Below are 17,654 nucleotides of genomic sequence, written 5' to 3'. Positions count from 1 at the left end.
TCGGGAGTCACTGGACCATGGGCTAAAATAGAGTACGTAGATCTCCAGTCCATCATAAGGCAAACACAGAAACGGACAATTACAGACAATTCTGCCACCAGTTTAACTCAAACACATGTTTTTTGGACTATATGAGGAAACCCGACTATCTGGATAAAACTTCCCTCCACAAAGGGGGAACATGCAGACGTCACAACCCTGGACTGGGAAGTTTCTCACTGTGAGGCTTTAATCACTGCATCACTCTGTGCAGCCCTACTCTCTGTCCTCAGTGGGTATTGCTGTTTATCTTAATGTCACTCATGCAGGGAGCACAACTAATGTGGGTTATTGCTGTTCATAGTCGATGATCATGGCGTGCGTAACGATAAAAGCTGAGGGGTATGTGTGCTGTCGGGTGGTGGGGTGGGGGAGTTGAGTTAAAATGAAAGAGAACATCAAATAAAACAGCACACCAAATAAAGCTTTACAACTGTGTTTTCCTGTTAAACTATTGTAATAACGTCAATAATGTAATGCAGACTAATTAGAATGTTTATAAAGAGCAAGTGGCTCACACAGACTTTTACTAGCTTTTACTGTCAAAGTGTAAAAAAAACTGTCATTCATTTGCTGCGTGTCTGCTGTTCACAATTATGTTTCATTTGAAAATATGGGAAATTTTGCCCTTCATCACCCTTTATGGGATCAAATGGTGTATAAGATGGATGTAGTTTTAACAGTTTCTATTGTATTGTTATGGTCCAAAATTACAATTTCTTTTTCTAAAATTTACTTTTTTTTACATGTTTATTGCAGTTCAGTGAGACACATCAGGAAATATTGGTCTTTGATTAACAGAAAGTGCAAAAGCTTCTTTGATATTTTACATTAGGGCTGTGTCAGAAAAAAGCATATCTTTACTACTGTAAATGTGTTAACACAGACTCACAGCTGTACACATCTGCTTAAGATTTGCCCCTTTACACACAAAAGCAGCCAATGGTTTAGGTTAAACAGCCTCTATGTTTGCAACATTCAGTCTGTATGTGAGTACCGTTTCTGACATTACAGCTCAGGCTTCCCTTTCTGTGGCCCCACATGACACCTACCCAGCATGACCAAGAGCCAGCTCTGTGCTCAGCTTGGCAGCTTGGATCACACCACTGAAATAACTGGCCTGTGTCGTTCCCCAAGACAATACCCTTCCCCAAAGCTACACACAAATGTCTCCTCTCGCAAAATAAGGACGCCTCAGAACTTCCCCGGAGCTGACATCTCCCATGACCTATTTTCATTATGGCTAATGGTTGGTGACTAGCTGCTGAGTGCTAAATGGAGAAAGGACAATACACAGATGAGCGCGGGTACACTGTGACGATGACTGTTTGACCAGCGTCTGACCCACGCTGAACAATGACAATACTAAAAGTCTAATTTGAGACTTGTGCTCCAGGCAGTTTAATGAAGAATTTAGAGAAGGAATTGGGAAAACAGATGACGTACACACACACAGTGATAAAAGGCAGTTATTAGCTGTGTCGAGGGGCCATTCCCTACGGAGGCGGGGAGGAAAGGAAGCCTGTGATTTCTTCAGAGATGTAGACGAGGTCAGGCAGGAGACCACTGCAAAGACAAGATGGAAAAAGCTGGAAAGCAGCAGTTGAACAGGCTGCGGTCCCTCAGGAGCAGCTCAGCCATGCGGGAGGGGTGGGATGGGGGGTTAAAGGGTAGAGCATGACAGGGTGGCATCTCCAGAATGGAACAGGACCAAAGACTGAGAGACACTCATACAAGAAGCAGCCACACTCAGCCCTGGGGCTATAGCTTAAAGCGTCCGGTTGGATGTCCCTGCTGAGCCATCACACGGACAAACAAACGGACAGAAACAGGAAGCGTAACATTTGGTGCAGTTTGTGTGGCGGAAAGTCCCAAATGACTCCACAAATGTAATACCACATCACAAAACACCAAGCCATACACACAGACTGCAACTCTCAGGACTCACAAACTCAGCTCTATATCCTCCCCCTCATCTGAGCTTGTGACATTTAAAAGAGAAACCCCTTAAACCTTGAGGAGTGCTGTAGAAGGCTGGTGAGGGGGAGGACTTTGCTCCTCCTCTCTTCTCCTCCCTCATTATAATTCTCTCATCAGTCTTCCCCACGAAGCAGGGGCTTGACATGTCAGGGTTTATTAATCGCTCCAGGAAATATTATTGACCCGGACCTTCTGCAGCCTCTCCTGCTGCTGCAGTCAGTGTCTCTGCACTGCTGCCTCCACATTCCTCCGGTGCCCTGCCTGGACACATTACAGGACACTGCGGCACAGCGTGGAGGCTTCAACACACTGTCTTCATTGACTATGCACTTGGCCTGGCCTTTCTTTTCACTGCAGCTGCAAAGCACCACCAACACCTCTCTCTCACACACACACACACACACACACACACACACACACACACACACACACACACACACACACACACACACACACACACACACACACACACACACACACACACACACACACACACACACACACACACACACACACACACACACACACACACACACACACACACACACACACACCTGCAGCCTTGGGGAGAGAAAGCACACTCCGTTCTGCTTCATTATGGTTTGATAGCAGCTTTGTGTTGCTGCACTTTGCTGAGATTCCAACTTTTGGAGTGCTTTAGTGGTAAAAAAAAAACTAAACAAAACAAAAAAATAACCTTTAAAGCTGCAAGCATCTCAAGGCTTATTGGTTTTCTAAATCTTACCAGCAGCTTCATAAAGAAGAGCGCGTCAATCAATGTGATGTGAAACCCAGTCTGAATACTGAAACAAGGAGGATCGATCAGATGAGATGCTCCTTTATCAGCCTCCTCTTCTTCATTCTTTTATTGGAAGAAATTGAAGGGATGATCAGAGCTGAGGCTCCTGCTTATGTGTGGAGGCCGGGCAAAGAGGCGGACATGTAGGTGAAATCTGTGGTTGTGTGACTCTCGATTTGAGCCTCATATTGTGATACACACAATTTTAATGATGCCAGATGACATCTCATGCTTGGACTGTGCATGTGAGGGGATTCCTAACACGCAGCCCTCAAAAACCCCACACATGCTATATCCTGGAAATCACTCGTTTTGAGCACAGCAACGGAAGGATACCAGCTCTTACCAGCTTGAAGTGGAACTTGTCTGATAACAAATTGATGAGCGTGTGTGTTATCGTGGTCAGACTTGCAACATCATTATTCGCAAACAAACATGCAACCATAACCCAACTTCCTCTTTCTTTTCAGAAAAAAAAAAGAAACTTGCATTAGGCTTCTTTTTTTCTCAATGGGTGTGATGAGGAAGCCTCCTAATGTGGCAATGTTTTTCCAAAGGGTGGAGTATTGCGCCCCCTTGTGGAGGGTTTGGCCGCTACATCTGGGCTTTCCAAGATTACTAATGAATGACCAGGATATGATTGTGTTGTTCCATTGTGTCTGCACGAACTTTGCACCGAGGAGCGCATTCCTGAAAGTGGCCGTCATGAATAAAGAAAAATGCTTCAGAAGTGTCAGTAGCTTTTGTGCTCCTTCAATGGCGATACTATCCTGCAGCTATGTTCTCATTAATCCTAACTTTGCAGACATGTCTGGCTCCAAATTTAATATCCGTCTTCATTTTGCTTTCCTGCAGCCACAATGGTCCCACTTCTGTTTTTGGTGGCAACCACAACAACATCCAATTCCACGGGCAATGGCAACCATACAAAAGGTAAGAACAATGATAACAAGGGCGACTCAACATGTGAGGCTGAATGTCACGGAGCAGTTTTAGATAGCCGTGAAATCTCATTCCTTACGACTGCAGCCATCACTTTAGCCTAAGATATGATTAAGATGTATCTTCTGCAGTGCATGCATCTGCTTGATAATAGCTTTGTTCGACAGCCTTGTTATTACCAGATCACAATGAGCTTCAGCAGACCTGCACAGTAATTTAGGGCTTATGGTACATCTATATAAACACAGTTGATGTCTAGCTGTGTGACTGTGACTCTTGGGTGAGTTGCCCCTTTTTTAGAGCCTCGGATTTTGTGTTAGAATCACCAAACGGACAAAATACACTGATGCTTATTTCTGTAGAAGAAGAACTCCTGCAGCCAGTTATTAAATCAGCTTTGAGGCCATTCAAGAGCCGTACACGGTCTCTGGAGAGAAGGCAAGAGTTGCTTTGCCTTGCATTGCCAAGTATTGATTTCATCAGGTCACACAGTATAGACATGACTTAAACATGTGAGTGCAGCTAAGCATTTGCACACTATGAATTGGAGGTCTTGCTCCCTTTTCCTGCTTCTTTGTTGGCGGTGCTCCTTGACCCCCAACTCTGCCTCTCCTTCTTCCTCAGAAGACGTTACATTCCCCAGCCAGCACATCCTTCCCACCGTGCTGGTCGTGTCCCTGCTGCTGCTCATCATCGCACTGCTAGCCTGGTACTTCCTCAGGTAAAAAACACAACAAAAATAAGGACTAACACACCTCACCTTACTCCCTCCTTCCCTTCCCTACCCTTCCCTTCCCTTCCCTTCCCTTCCCCTCCCCGGGCCTCGCTGACTGGCTGTGAGCCAGGCTCAGGGGGCAGAGCTCGGGGTGACAAACACTTCCTCCTTTTAGTCATTGAGGCGGAGCCCCGTCAGGAAGTGCAGCGAGCAGACTCTCTCTCATGTGCAGTGAGAACAGAACAGACTGTGACAGAGGAGCTACACAGGCAACTTAACTGAGTGGGGAACAACTTCTCTGCCACATTCAGACTTCATCTCAGCATTTCCAAGACATCAGCTAATGAGAAAGAATAGCTTCTCAAGCTTCAGATGGTAGGATGGATAAATATCTGTCATCTACATTATGTATTATGTAGAATCATTAGATTTGACTTTACAATGATGTCCTAATTTATCGTGTATAGCCGTTTCTTTCTCGTCCAAATGCATTTTCTTTTTGTTCTTGCAGGTTAAAAAACCAGAGAAAAGCAGTCGTCACAACAGTTGACAAGAAGATACCTAATGGCATCCTGGAGGAACAAGGTAACCTTATCAAACATAATGAGATGGAATAAAATATGTGACAGCAACGTGCTGGCACAACGAGGAGACATGCACAGAGTTCTAGATAAAATATAGAGCGTTTTAAGGTAGTAGGAGTTGCAAAAGTTGTTTAGATTTGCAACTCTTCATACAGATTTTCCCAGCATGGCTTTGTGGTTTTGTTTAATTTCCTGTGGTTAATGTGAAGAGTGTTTCCTACACCCTCTTCTACAGCTTTTAGAGTGTCTACGCACGGTATCTGCAGCCCAAAATGACTGCATGTGTTTGCACCGAGAGCTGATTTGTGTGATGTTTGACAGCAGACCTCACAGGAAACAGTATACGTGGTATATCTGCAAATGTTCTTTAGGAAGTCATTTATCTCCCAGAGGACATTGTTTTCTTGCTCGAAGGCAATATAACATTGATATATATGTGGGGAAAATATATTCTCCAGAGGTGGCAGGAACGCATAGTATTGGCTGATCGTAAGAATGTCACATTTTTAAAACAAATAATGTTATCTCACTTTTATAGAGGCCGGAATTCATATACATTTAGATTTAAACAACGATTAGTTTAAATATAACATTTTAGACATTCTAACACATTTCCTTCCCATATATGGGTGTTTTTAGTCGTACTGGGTAATTAATGTGTACACAGATTGATTGAAATGTGCATTTGTTTTCGACTGTGCTCCACAAAACTTATATATGGACACACTGACAGTGTTTTGTGAATATAGTTGTATCAACATTCATGCAATGCTATGTTTAATGACCTTACGTGTGAAGTGATCTGGTGTGTGTATTGTGTTTTTAGAGCTTGGATACAGTTCTGAGTCCTTATACACCATTGTACCACCAGGTCAGGTATACAGGGTGTCGGTATCAGGAAGCTCATGTTACTAACACTCTTTTAATACTATTCCACCCTGTATCTTTCAAAATTGTAATTGCTAACAGTTTGCAGAGTGGTGAAAAAAAACTCCCTGGGTTTCTTTGGTTCTGTAACACCTGTACAGACACACACCAATCTGTCATAATGTTTTCAAGTTCATTTATAGAAGCTTAATAGGCTGTTTTAATTCAGTGATTCCCAACCAGATGTGAAGGGAAGCAACCGCGATTGCCAAAGGCGGCATGAAAACTTTATTGCTTTTTAATATCTTTAGACATAATAATGACCCGGAGGCTGTGCGATAAAAGTATGGAATGAAGCATTATAGCCTGAAGTAGGAAATATAATGTTAAAAATGTCTGAAAGTAGCATTGGATGGTCAAAGCAGATAACTACTGATTAAATAGTTGAAGTTGCAATGCAAATTAAATGGATTACAGTTAAAAAGGATGAAAAGCAAAAACTGAAAATGAATCAATTGGTGATATTTAATGTTGCTATCAATGAGAGGATGTGTTTTAACTGCTCCATAGTGGATCATGTGATCCACATGTTTGATTTTACCGTTAGTTCAGTTCGTCGGTAGTTCAGACCTCAGTCTGCAGTGGGATTGGAAACAGCTCACGTTCATGACCTGTCGGCCATTTTCAATCTATACATTTCAATATTTAAATAGTTGAACTTGATCATAAAGAAGCTCAGTTCCTGTGATAGGATTGTGTTTGAGAAAAGGTTGGGAATCACTTTTCTAATTTAACCCAATTATTCACTTTGACCCTGTTGTTTAAGATGGCAACACTTCACTAGAACGTTAATGTCCTTTATCAGTAAAAGATCAGATTGAAAAATGATCAATCAAAACTTAAAAATTTTTTTTAACACAACAAATAACCCACCATGGAAAAGTCACACCACACCGGAGTTGATAACTCCACTGCGCTCGCTTCCCCACAGAGCAACAGACGGTGGTCCTTCTGCCCCGATCCCCCTCAGCCTCAAAGACCTACTTCCCCATCCCAGTGGACCACCTCGAGGAGGAGTATCGGCTCCGCTCAGCTGACGACGGCAAGCTCTTCAGAGAGGAGTACAATGTAAGCAACACACACACTCACACACACATGGGGCTTGTGTTTTACCAAAGTGCTGAAAGTGGTGTTTACGTCAGGCATCTGATGAGTCACAGTCATCGTGGCGCAAACATACTCCATGGTTTTTAGGATTGCTCAAACATTGTTGGTCTGAGTTTTGTGTCTGTCTCAGCGTTTTTGGACTGTGTTGACTTGATATGTTTGGAAATAGGAGGTAATCTGTGTTTTTTAAACATTTGTCTGTGGAGGTTTTTCCTTCAGTGTTGTAGAGCAGGGGTTTTCAGATTCGACATTGTGCCCCCTCAACTCTCACGCCACACATGTGTCGTGTTATATCAAGTACGTAGTATTTTTGCACACTGAAAGATATTTTTGTTAATAGATGTTGGCAGGCGTCGGTTTGAAAGAGTTATTAAAAAAAAAGCATAGTCTGCAACCGCCACAGTTCTTACACTGAAAAATATATGAGCTTCTAAAATGTGTGTTTTCATGAACTTTCTTTCTTAAACAATGTTTTTGCACTCATTTATTAATTTTTTTTTTTAAAAATCTTGATTCCATCACATGAATAAAAGGAAAGACGGTATCATATCTACATTGGTGTTAAAGGGTTTTCCCACATATGATATATTTATACAATGACTTATGTGTGTATTTTAATTATGGAAAACTATTGTAGTTGTATGTGTCACATTGTCCGTGACACATGCAGTTAACACAGCCACCCGCATGCATGAAAAATACCCCCGGGTCTATTTGCATCCACGATTGAGGATCTGAGTCAGAATAAAGTGCATGGTGCAACACATAAAGTATGATTTTATTCAGACATTTGTCAGCACAGACAGAGGAAGCTGAAGTTCTCCGCTTTTAATGGAGGGCTGTTTACTGTAGGTAGCAGAGGAAGTGCCTCCATCGAGGCTGAACAAAGCCCTACATGCTGCAGAACACAATGCCCCGGCCCTGAGCTGCTGACAGAACATTTTTCAGTATGCAGCACTAGGTAAAAACTATAAATTTGTTTTGCAGTCCTTGCCAGGGGGTAATGCCCAAGGGACTTACGAGGAGGCCAACAAGGACGAGAACAAGGAGAAGAACAGATACCCCAACATCCTCCCCTGTGAGTTTGCTTTGTGTTCTGTAGAAGCTCGGGTTTCTTTTGACTACACCTCCAGCCCGAAGTTTCCTGTGTGTCTCTGCACGTGACCTTTATGTGTGTTTATAGCTTTTTTCTAGGTACAGTATCAGTATATGTATTTATTCACAATGAAACCCCTCTGCTGTTTCCTCACGATTGTTCCTTTTTACACTTGTAGCTCCTGTTTTATTAACATGGCTTTTTGGATTATTTCACCTGTGGATTAAATACACCTACAGTCGTTATGATTATGAGTGAATGCGTATTTAATACATACTGGTATGAATAGGGTAATTTAATATCTATTTCTTGAACTGAACTGTCACAGTTATTTCCTGCATATTTTATTTTGTTTTGGGGCGGGGGGCATTTCTCTGCAATTCTTCTTATTAATTAATTAATTTATTATTATTATTGTTGTTGTTGTTGTTGTTGTTGTTGTTGTTGTTGTTGTTGTTGTTGTTGTTGTTGTTGTTGTTGTTGTTAATTTATTACAATACTTATCGCTGGTGAGTTTTTTTCTGGAAAAAAAACACAACCAAAAAAACCCCACAACAATTCATTATATATCAATATATATAAATGGCATAAATTCAGGTTTGTTTGTTTTGTTTTAGTTTTTTAAATGTCTTTAATGAAGCAAAACAAAACTCCCAACAGTTATGGTTGAAACCTTTTGTGCCTTATAGACCAGCTAAACAAGCTTGTAACCGGATGCGCGCTGATTCGAATCCCACTGCCGCAGGGTGACCGCTGTGTGTCCTTCCATCACAAATAATATCCAGAGTGAAAACTTGTGCCAAATCAAACATGATCCACATTGGACACCCTTGTTGAGAGAAGCTCTCTGTAGACTCATGCGATCCTTAAAATGTTGTGATATCATTAGTCCGTTTTGGAAGAAAAAAGAGTGAAACTTGGACAAGATTTCTCACAAAGCCTTAATAAACTGACTCCAGAAGTTTAATGCAACCTCTTCATGTTTAAATCTAAATGCTAAAGTTTGGCATCACCTGGTTGTAGTTTTGTATTAATACCTCAAAAGCAGCTGCACTCATTTATTCATTAATGAAGCTCTTGGGAAGAAATCAAATACGTTTCGCCCTAATAAATCAATTTATTATGTTGCAGGTTATGCCTGTGTAACATTTTCAGTTATTCTCTAAGCTTTCCAACTGTATTTTTACCAACAGATGATCGTTCCAGAGTGGTGCTGACTCAGCTGGATGGAAATCCCTGTTCAGACTATGTGAATGCTTCTTACATTGATGTGAGTCTTGCTTTGTTCCTTTCTCACACTCATGACAGTTTTTGATATGTGAAAGGGTCATACCTTTAGACTCTTGTCAGTTGTGCTGTCTTAAAGGTTAAATCTGAACATCCTGTAATGTCTGACTTTCAGAGCAGCAGCAACACATCACTGTTAAATGACGAGGTCTTTTATTTGCTTTTCTTTGAACTGTGTAACGCTGTTCTTTTCTCACAGGGTTACACGGAAAAAAACAAATTTATAGCTGCACAAGGTAAGTTACTAACTTCCAGAAAACAAATAAGACTATCTGTGTGCATTTCATGCTTTAATTTATAGGAATTATGACGGTTTTTTAACTCAAAGGTCCAAAGGAAGACACCGTGGCGGATTTCTGGAGGATGATATGGGAGCAGAAAGTAGCGACTGTTGTCATGTTGACAAATCTGAAAGAAAGAAAAGAAGTGAGTGATTTCAAGCCTAAGTTTTTTCTTGTGCATGAAAGATTTTTCCACTTTCCATTTTTCCAAAGCGTTTTCCACTTGGAGTAACCTTGAGCCAAGACAATGTCTGCCAAGGAGAAGGTGCACTTCTCCTAAGAGTCAAGCCAGCAAGTTGGATTTTCCTGTTCTGTTTCATAGCGTACTCAAAGAGAAAAACAATGGAGAGTTTTCATTAGTTGAAAATAATAGTTTAAGTTAAATTCCACAGCATGATCACAGACCCGTAATCTGCCCTCTGCCATTGGTTTTTCTTCTTATCGTTTGTGCTCCTTCACTGAGCAGTGAGAGCGGGAGAACTGCACAAAGAATCAATGAAAAGGGAACTGCTAAGATGTAAATGACTGTGTAGATGGGCTGAAATCAATGGCTATATAATGTCTAATAAAGCCTTGTTCAGTATCATCATCACCCTGCTAAGTTAGATATCGAGTGGTTTCACCCTCTCACTTATACTCATCTGGACCGGCTGAACCTGAAGCTTGTGGGCTTTTAGTGAAACTCACTGAGCTTTAAGTCACACATTTTGTCTTTACTCACACACAAAAAAAAAAAAAGTTCTCAATTTAGGCACACCCTCCTTTTCAAAAAGTCTATTACAGCATGTAAAAATAAGTATTTTATCTAGAAAGAATGTAACTGTTGAAAGCAACCATTTATGTGGTTTGTATAACATAAGTGGGCATGAAAAGAGGTTAGAGGTTTGTGATCTGTGTGTGTAATTGATATGCAATATAAATAATCTTTTTACAGGACAAGTGCTATCAGTACTGGCCCGATCAGGGCTGTTGGACCTACGGTAACGTGAGAGTGGCAGTCGAAGACTTTACTGTCCTGGTGGACTACACAATACGCAAGTTCTGTGTACAATACGTAAGTATTACTCGTGGCTTTCAGTCATTGAGTGTTTAAATTCAATGAATTGTTAGGATTCCTTTTTGATCCATCCGTCTTCAACAGGACCACTCATATTCATACTTACACTCAACTTGAGGACACACACACACACACACACACACACACACACACACACACACACACACACACACACAGAACACATGCAAACTCAACACAAAAAGTATGAATGGCATTAGAAAACTTCTGCAGAAAGAATAAAGAACTCATGCAGCGCCCCCTGGTGGTGCATTGGATGTTGACCCTGAGTGTTGGAGGCTCCAGCTTTCAATTCCACCTGTGGCTCGTGCGTCAGCAATGACTTACTGTAAAAGAAAGCAGCCGAATTAGCACGACAGTATGACAACATAGCATAGCAAGCTTTTGTTTATATTTCTGGATGTTATCAAATGTAATGTACTTGTCCAAAGTGTGCAGAATATTATTCTCCTACTGTCCTGCTAAAGCCTTGAAGGCAGGCTGTTATCTGTCCCTCTCCAAACAAGTCAATGAGCATTTAGCCCAACATGATACCCAACAGCTGCAGATTGTGTGCAACATGTATAAAAGACATAGCCACAGCTAAGCAGTGTATGTGCCAAGGTTAATCCTATCTTATTTTGAAGGTTGATTGTCTGGCATTAAAAGAAAGACTTGTGATTTTCTTCTGCAGCAAGCCAGTGACGCTGCTAAGACTCCCCGTCTGGTCACTCAGCTCCACTTCACCAGCTGGCCTGACTTTGGGGTCCCTTTCTCCCCCATCGGTATGCTAAAGTTTCTCAAAAAGGTCAAAGCGGTGAATCCCCCCTTCGCTGGGCCGATCGTGGTCCACTGCAGGTACCAAACAGCTGAGCTGTTTATTTGTATGTAAACATTCCTGTGGTTTCAATTATCCAATTCATTTCTGTGAGTAAACACTTTGTCAGCTGAGGTTGAAAATATTTTGAGTGACAATGGGAAATCCAGTGTTTACGACCACAGATGTCTTTTTGTTTCGCTCCTGTTGTCTGATAGCCGTCAGCTGAGGATTGAGGTTGTTTGTTTTGTGTCTCCAGCGCCGGTGTCGGGAGGACGGGAACTTTCATCGTAATCGACGCCATGATCGACATGATGCACCCAGAGCAGAAAGTCGATGTGTTTGGGTTCGTCTCCAAGATACGAGAGCAGCGCTCACAGCTCGTCCAGACAGATGTGAGTCAGATCCAACATCTGCCAGCACTTTTTGATATGCAACTAATTCAATAAGGAATTCCCCCATTAAGCTGCAAATGTTTTAATGTATGGTCTCTGCATATTGTCACCGCAGATGCAGTACTCATTCATCTACCAGGCGCTGCTCGAATACTACCTCTACGGAGACACGGAGCTGGATGTGTCGTCTCTGGAAGGACATCTGCACAAACTGCACAACACTTTCAACGACGGTGACCGCGTTGGCCTGGAGGAGGAATTTAAGGTATTACCTTTTTTTTTATTTTATTTTTTTTACTTTCTGATCTTTAGATAAAATGTCGAATCCCACAATTGACTGTGGACCGCTGAGCAGCAGCTCCCAGGACGTTGCACTGTGACAGCCTGCCGGTCCTAGTATATGTAGGTTAGGATAATCGTGAATAAGATTAAAATACAGTTAAATACAGGGGAATTTCTCCAACAGGATCAATAACATTTCTCGAAATGTATTTGAATATCATGTCTTTTGCACACAAATCTGATTGATGACCTAAACAGACCTGTTATAGCTGCAGAAGTTATCAGTTTTATTTATCAATTTTAGAAAATAGTTCACATACACTCAATAGTAATGGAAAATGCTGACATGGTCAAATTTGATTTAATAATTTTTCTTGTTTTTTGTTTATTAATGTGTGTTTGTTCCAAAAATACACTGCAGTCTGGCTGCTTGAAACATAAACACAAATGCTAAAACATGCAAAACAATGAAAATTTCAAGGTCGTTGGAGTCATAAAAGCTTCTCTGACTTTTTTAATTTGAACATATCAATAGTGCATATTTCTATGCAATAATCAACAGTTGGATTAAACAAAATGATATCAGTGTAGATTTGATCAAAAGAAGTGTGCAGTCATGGATGGTGAATGGGAATGATGGTCACACCTAACAAGGCTGTGATTTACATTTTCTATTCGCTTAAATTTATCGACACATTTATGTTACAGCGCTAGAAAGAAATGCATTGTACAGTGTAAAAATAGGGACAGCATTTCTATTGTGTGCAATAGGGACTAATTAAAAGATTAAGCTTGAGTGCAAAACCAAAAGTTTAACAGTTAAGATTTTTGTATACATACAGACTTTTTTTTCTTCAAAATTCAACAAGAGGAGTAATATTTGTACGGATCACATTATCTGTTAAAAAAGACTAAGAAAAAAACCTTATAAAGTCTGCCTTTCAACTAGAATTTAAATGTTAATGAAGTAACTTGGAATTCTTGTTCAGCCATTATCTGTGCAGCCGTACAGTGATTTTAATCTGAAACTTAATCTCTATTTAAACAAAGGCACTTAGATGACTTTGACTTTTTTTTTCTGTATAGAAACTGACCAACATGCGAATAATGAAGGAGAACATGAGGACGGGCAATCTTCCTGCCAACATGAAAAAGAACAGAGTCCTGCAAATCATCCCGTGTAAGAAGATTAAAAAACAAATATACAGAATTAATTGTCTCATTTATCAAGTTCCAGCAAGTGATGTGCTCCAGATTGCAATGCCTCTAACTATGTTTAGAATGTGGACATATTTATGTTTCTCTCAGTGAGCTGTTATTTCCAGATTGAATCTCTTTCACAAAGCCAACATATTCACATCTGACGTCTGTGTTTGTGGTACCGTCTCAATTTCAGACGACTTCAACAGAGTTATTCTCTCCATGAGACGAGGACAAGAGTTCACCGATTACGTCAATGCATCTTTCATAGATGTAAATATCTTCTTAAATACCTGCTTACAAACATCAATGATAATGCACTTTTTTGTACCCATGAAGCTAAAGTTCTTTGCCTTGTTGTGTCTCAGGGTTACAGGCAAAAAGACTACTTCATCGCCACGCAGGGCCCTCTCACACACACGGTGGAGGATTTCTGGAGAATGGTGTGGGAATGGAAGTGTCACTCTGTTGTCATGCTCACTGAGCTCCAGGAGAGGGAGCAGGTGAGTTGCAATAGCAGTCAGGCTCTGAGTGATGGATCTGATATGAATGTGGCGCATCAGTGCAGCGTCATTGACCCCATTATTTTTTGCCTGATTCTCAAAATTATGCATTTGATGAATTGTGTTGAAAGAATTCACATAAGTGTGTCTTTGTCGCAGGACAAATGTTGTCAATACTGGCCCATGGAGGATTCTGTCACCTATGGAGATTATGCAGTAGAGCTGAAGGGAGACACTCTATGTGAAACCTTCAGTCTACGAGACTTGGTACTCACCTTCGTCCCGGTAAGCAAATTCACTTTGCACTATCACGGAAGGCAAATATCATGCGGCCTTTCTGCTCCATTCACAGTTCCAATGACATTAAATGACCATTTCGCTTTTTCAAGTGCACACAACAAAAGTAAGACTGATTGTATTTCCACCACAATGATGTTAAGTGAAATTGATGAAAACAAACACCCAGTGGATGATCTTAAAGGTGCATTTCCTTGGTCATTAAAATTAATAATGCAACAATCAAAAAAGTCTTTTTTTTTTTGCTGTATTTTGTCTGTTCTGCTTGTAAAGTAACTTTATTTAACTGCGATGAACTATATTGTAAAAGAAAGAAATCACAAACTTTGGCAATTCACAAATCTTGAAAGCTCGTCGAGTTAAACCTAGTCGTCTTACGATGCAGCAAAACGCCATATGAATGAATAAAGCATCCAGAGGAAAGAAAATGTGGTGGACAGGAAGTGTTTAGGGTTATGAAGCGGGAGCCTCCCCTCTCGTACTTTATTAATTCTGACCCGCCTCATCACTCAGAGGCTCGGTAGTACATTCCTCCCATCAGTCCGCCACTCATCCACTACACACTTAACCTGCACTGACTTCACACCTGCTTTAATGCTTTCATATGCAGCTAATAAATCACATTTGAAAGGTATTATGATCTCTCCTCTGCCCGTGCATTTCCTCTCGAAGGAGAAACAGACAAGGATGATCAGGCACTTCCACTTCCACGGCTGGCCGGAGATCGGCATCCCGGCCGAGGGGAAAGGCATGATTGACATCATCGCCTCGGTGCAGAGACAGCAGCAGCAGTCTGGGAACCATCCCATCGTCGTACACTGCAGGTACGTCCAGTTTCTCCCAGCATTGTGTATATAACGACGTCTACCTTTTTACAAAGGCTCAATGGAGGGTTTTTTTTTGGTTTGTGCCTGTGCTGCAGTGCTGGTGCAGGGCGAACAGGTACGTTCATTGCACTGAGCAATATCTTGGAGCGAGTCAAAGCAGAGGGCCTGCTGGACGTGTTCCAAACTGTGAAGAGTTTACGAATGCAGAGGCCTCATATGGTCCAAACTGTGGTAAGAAATAGCAGCACGAATCCCAAATCTCGTCAAATAATGTTTTCTTCAACTGTTATCATCTAATATGTCTCCTCTCCTCCCTCTTACAGGAACAATATGACTTCTGCTACAGGGTGGTACAAGACTTTGTCGACATTTTCTCAGACTATGCCAATTTTAAATGATGAGAACTGCCTTAAACATGGTTTTTAATGTTGTTTTCTAAAGGTTTGTCGGTTTTATGTGTTTTCTCTTAACTTTGTCAGATGATCTTCTATTTTGCTATGCACTCGTCCTACATTAACTCCAGCTCCTCTCTCGCTGTAATATACGGTATGTCAGTGGATGTAAACTGTAAATGAAATAAGATTAATAATGTATATTTCACGCCATGTATGATAAATACTTTGTCATCAAGTGTTGTTTCAAAGTTGGTCTCTGATTCCAGTTTTGTTGTATAATATTGTACTTTAAACATTTATCTAAGTGTAATTTTGAATCGACCACATAATATTTTTTAAAAGTTATTATAAATGTATTTATGTATTGACGGAGACATTCCTGTCGGGACTTTGGAGAACATACGAGGAATGTTAATATTTGTTTGTTAGTTTTTTTTTGCTTGATTATGAACATGCATCCTTTCATTTATTGAAGACTTCTTAGATCAGAGACGATTCTCAAACTATTTTCCATTGAGCCTCTTTACTTGCACACTAAAAATCTAATTTCTGGATTCATCAGATTATTCAAGTTATCATGTAAACAGCTGTGATAATGGGCAATCTTGTTTTTAGTCTGATATGTAATACATGTAATCTGATTTCTTTCTTTTATTTTTTCAGGGTAAGTGTCAAACTGTTAAAAAAAGAACTGTCAACAACACGAGTGGTCGACACCAAAAAAAGATTAATTTTATATGAAATTAAATGCAAATCCTCAATATGCCCCAAAAAATGAATCAGTTATTAGATTTATATTGTCATGTAAATAGGCTCTATATCTTGATGCGACATGCCCATCACGAAATGATGATATATTCAGTGAAATATTGTTGAAAAAAGAATGAATCACTTCAGCCATAATGTGTAAAACATAGTTATGCAACAAAGGATAAGCTGATCATATCCAGGTTTATTTAATATTTTTTTTTTTTCAGTTTAATTCAGGCAGGAGTTTATTGGTTATTCGCCGCAGCCTGATGGGAAACCATTCAACAGGTTTTATACCTCAAGAAGTGGTATGCAACTGCATTTAACATGGATGTAACACGACTACAGTCTCCCTTTTGTCTGTAGACAGCAAAGAGATTTTTGCTAAAAAAAACGACTGCACATTAAACAAAGCACATAATAACCGAGCCTTTCGCCAAGAACCTGTAATATTGAAGAGTATGTTAATTGCTTTCTTTGTATTTATAAATGACAGACTTTTCAAGAAATTAGTGCCATATGTACCTTTTCTGAAGAAATAACTATAAGCTGGAGGCAGAGCATCCAAATGCAGTATGAGTCAGTATGTTCATTTTATGATGCACAATAAAAAAAAGGAAAGCATTAAAAGCGTAACTATATCCCTGAGTCTTGTAACGGCAAAAACCATAACACACAAATGGTGGTGCTTCAGTGCCTGTTTAATACCAGAGGAGGGGGTGGGGTGGGGGGGGGGGGGGGCAACATACTATCACAGCTGATGTTCAGTATGCTATAAAGTTTCTTAATTTTTGAAGTTTTCAAGTATAAAATGACCCATTGCCCATGCAAATACTAACACTGTGTTGGTTTAACAAAAGGATGCACGGGTGGTGTTGTGGTCAGCGCTCCTCATAGTGACAAGTTCCCAGGAGGGATCAATAAAGTATAGTTGTTAAGTTGTTGGTGCTCGGGGGGCCTCGGGCTGCACAATATTAGGAGAACGTGCATTCATTATGTGACACTTGAATTTAAAATGATTTCAACATCTTTGTGTTTTGAAATCATTCATATACAGCAGAGCTCTTTCTCTTGCTCCCAATTTACACCAGTTGTGACTGAAACTCTTTATTTCTTTTTTCTTTTTTGCCCCCCGCCAGTTCCAACCAGCAATGTTTCAGAAGTGAATTGGTTTAATTGAGTTTCTTCCTTTTGCTAATCGACTTTGGACTGTCGCCACCAGATCTGATGTAATTTCGAAGCAATGAAGTGAAATAAGCTCCGTCGTCGTCACAATCAAGTGCAGTGAATGATATGTTGACATGCAGAGCATTAATGAAATGATATATTTGCAGATATTGTGCAGCCCTATTAGAGGCCTTTCTCTGAGGAGTTTGC

At 40.5% G+C, this 17,654-nt stretch overlaps 1 protein-coding gene across 7 annotated transcripts in view; it reads left to right on the top strand.

Moving 5' to 3' along the window:
- The window catches only part of LOC308121096 (receptor-type tyrosine-protein phosphatase epsilon-like), a 52,188-nt gene extending 35,271 nt beyond the window's left edge, over positions 1-16,917 (top strand). For 3 of the 7 annotated variants that reach the window (XM_080482167.1, XM_080482168.1, XM_080482169.1), the window contains exons 3-21: positions 3,674-3,751; positions 4,385-4,481; positions 4,987-5,060; positions 6,918-7,054; positions 8,081-8,171; positions 9,383-9,459; positions 9,676-9,712; positions 9,805-9,902; positions 10,692-10,811; positions 11,506-11,669; positions 11,888-12,023; positions 12,139-12,288; positions 13,392-13,485; positions 13,702-13,778; positions 13,874-14,008; positions 14,168-14,293; positions 14,978-15,129; positions 15,228-15,363; positions 15,456-16,917. In XM_080482167.1, the coding sequence (XP_080338293.1) occupies positions 3,679-3,751; positions 4,385-4,481; positions 4,987-5,060; positions 6,918-7,054; positions 8,081-8,171; positions 9,383-9,459; positions 9,676-9,712; positions 9,805-9,902; positions 10,692-10,811; positions 11,506-11,669; positions 11,888-12,023; positions 12,139-12,288; positions 13,392-13,485; positions 13,702-13,778; positions 13,874-14,008; positions 14,168-14,293; positions 14,978-15,129; positions 15,228-15,363; positions 15,456-15,530 (2,049 nt within the window). In that variant the 5' untranslated portion in view covers positions 3,674-3,678 and the 3' untranslated portion in view covers positions 15,531-16,917. Of the gene's footprint in view, positions 1-3,673; positions 3,752-4,384; positions 4,482-4,637; positions 4,851-4,986; positions 5,061-5,885; positions 5,931-6,917; positions 7,055-8,080; positions 8,172-9,382; positions 9,460-9,675; positions 9,713-9,804; positions 9,903-10,691; positions 10,812-11,505; positions 11,670-11,887; positions 12,024-12,138; positions 12,289-13,391; positions 13,486-13,701; positions 13,779-13,873; positions 14,009-14,167; positions 14,294-14,977; positions 15,130-15,227; positions 15,364-15,455 lie in introns of those variants that run through there. The other 4 variants (XM_080482165.1, XM_080482166.1, XM_080482170.1 and 1 more) reach the window with 4 other exon arrangements.
- Positions 16,918-17,654: the final 737 nt, after the last annotated feature.

The sequence above is a fragment of the Lipophrys pholis genome (genome assembly GCF_963383615.2).
Source record: "Lipophrys pholis genome assembly, chromosome: 1".
NCBI classification, from domain to species: Eukaryota; Metazoa; Chordata; class Actinopteri; order Blenniiformes; family Blenniidae; genus Lipophrys; species Lipophrys pholis.
The sequence above is the reverse complement of the archived record's forward strand: the minus strand, read 5'-3'. Positions and strand labels throughout refer to the sequence as shown.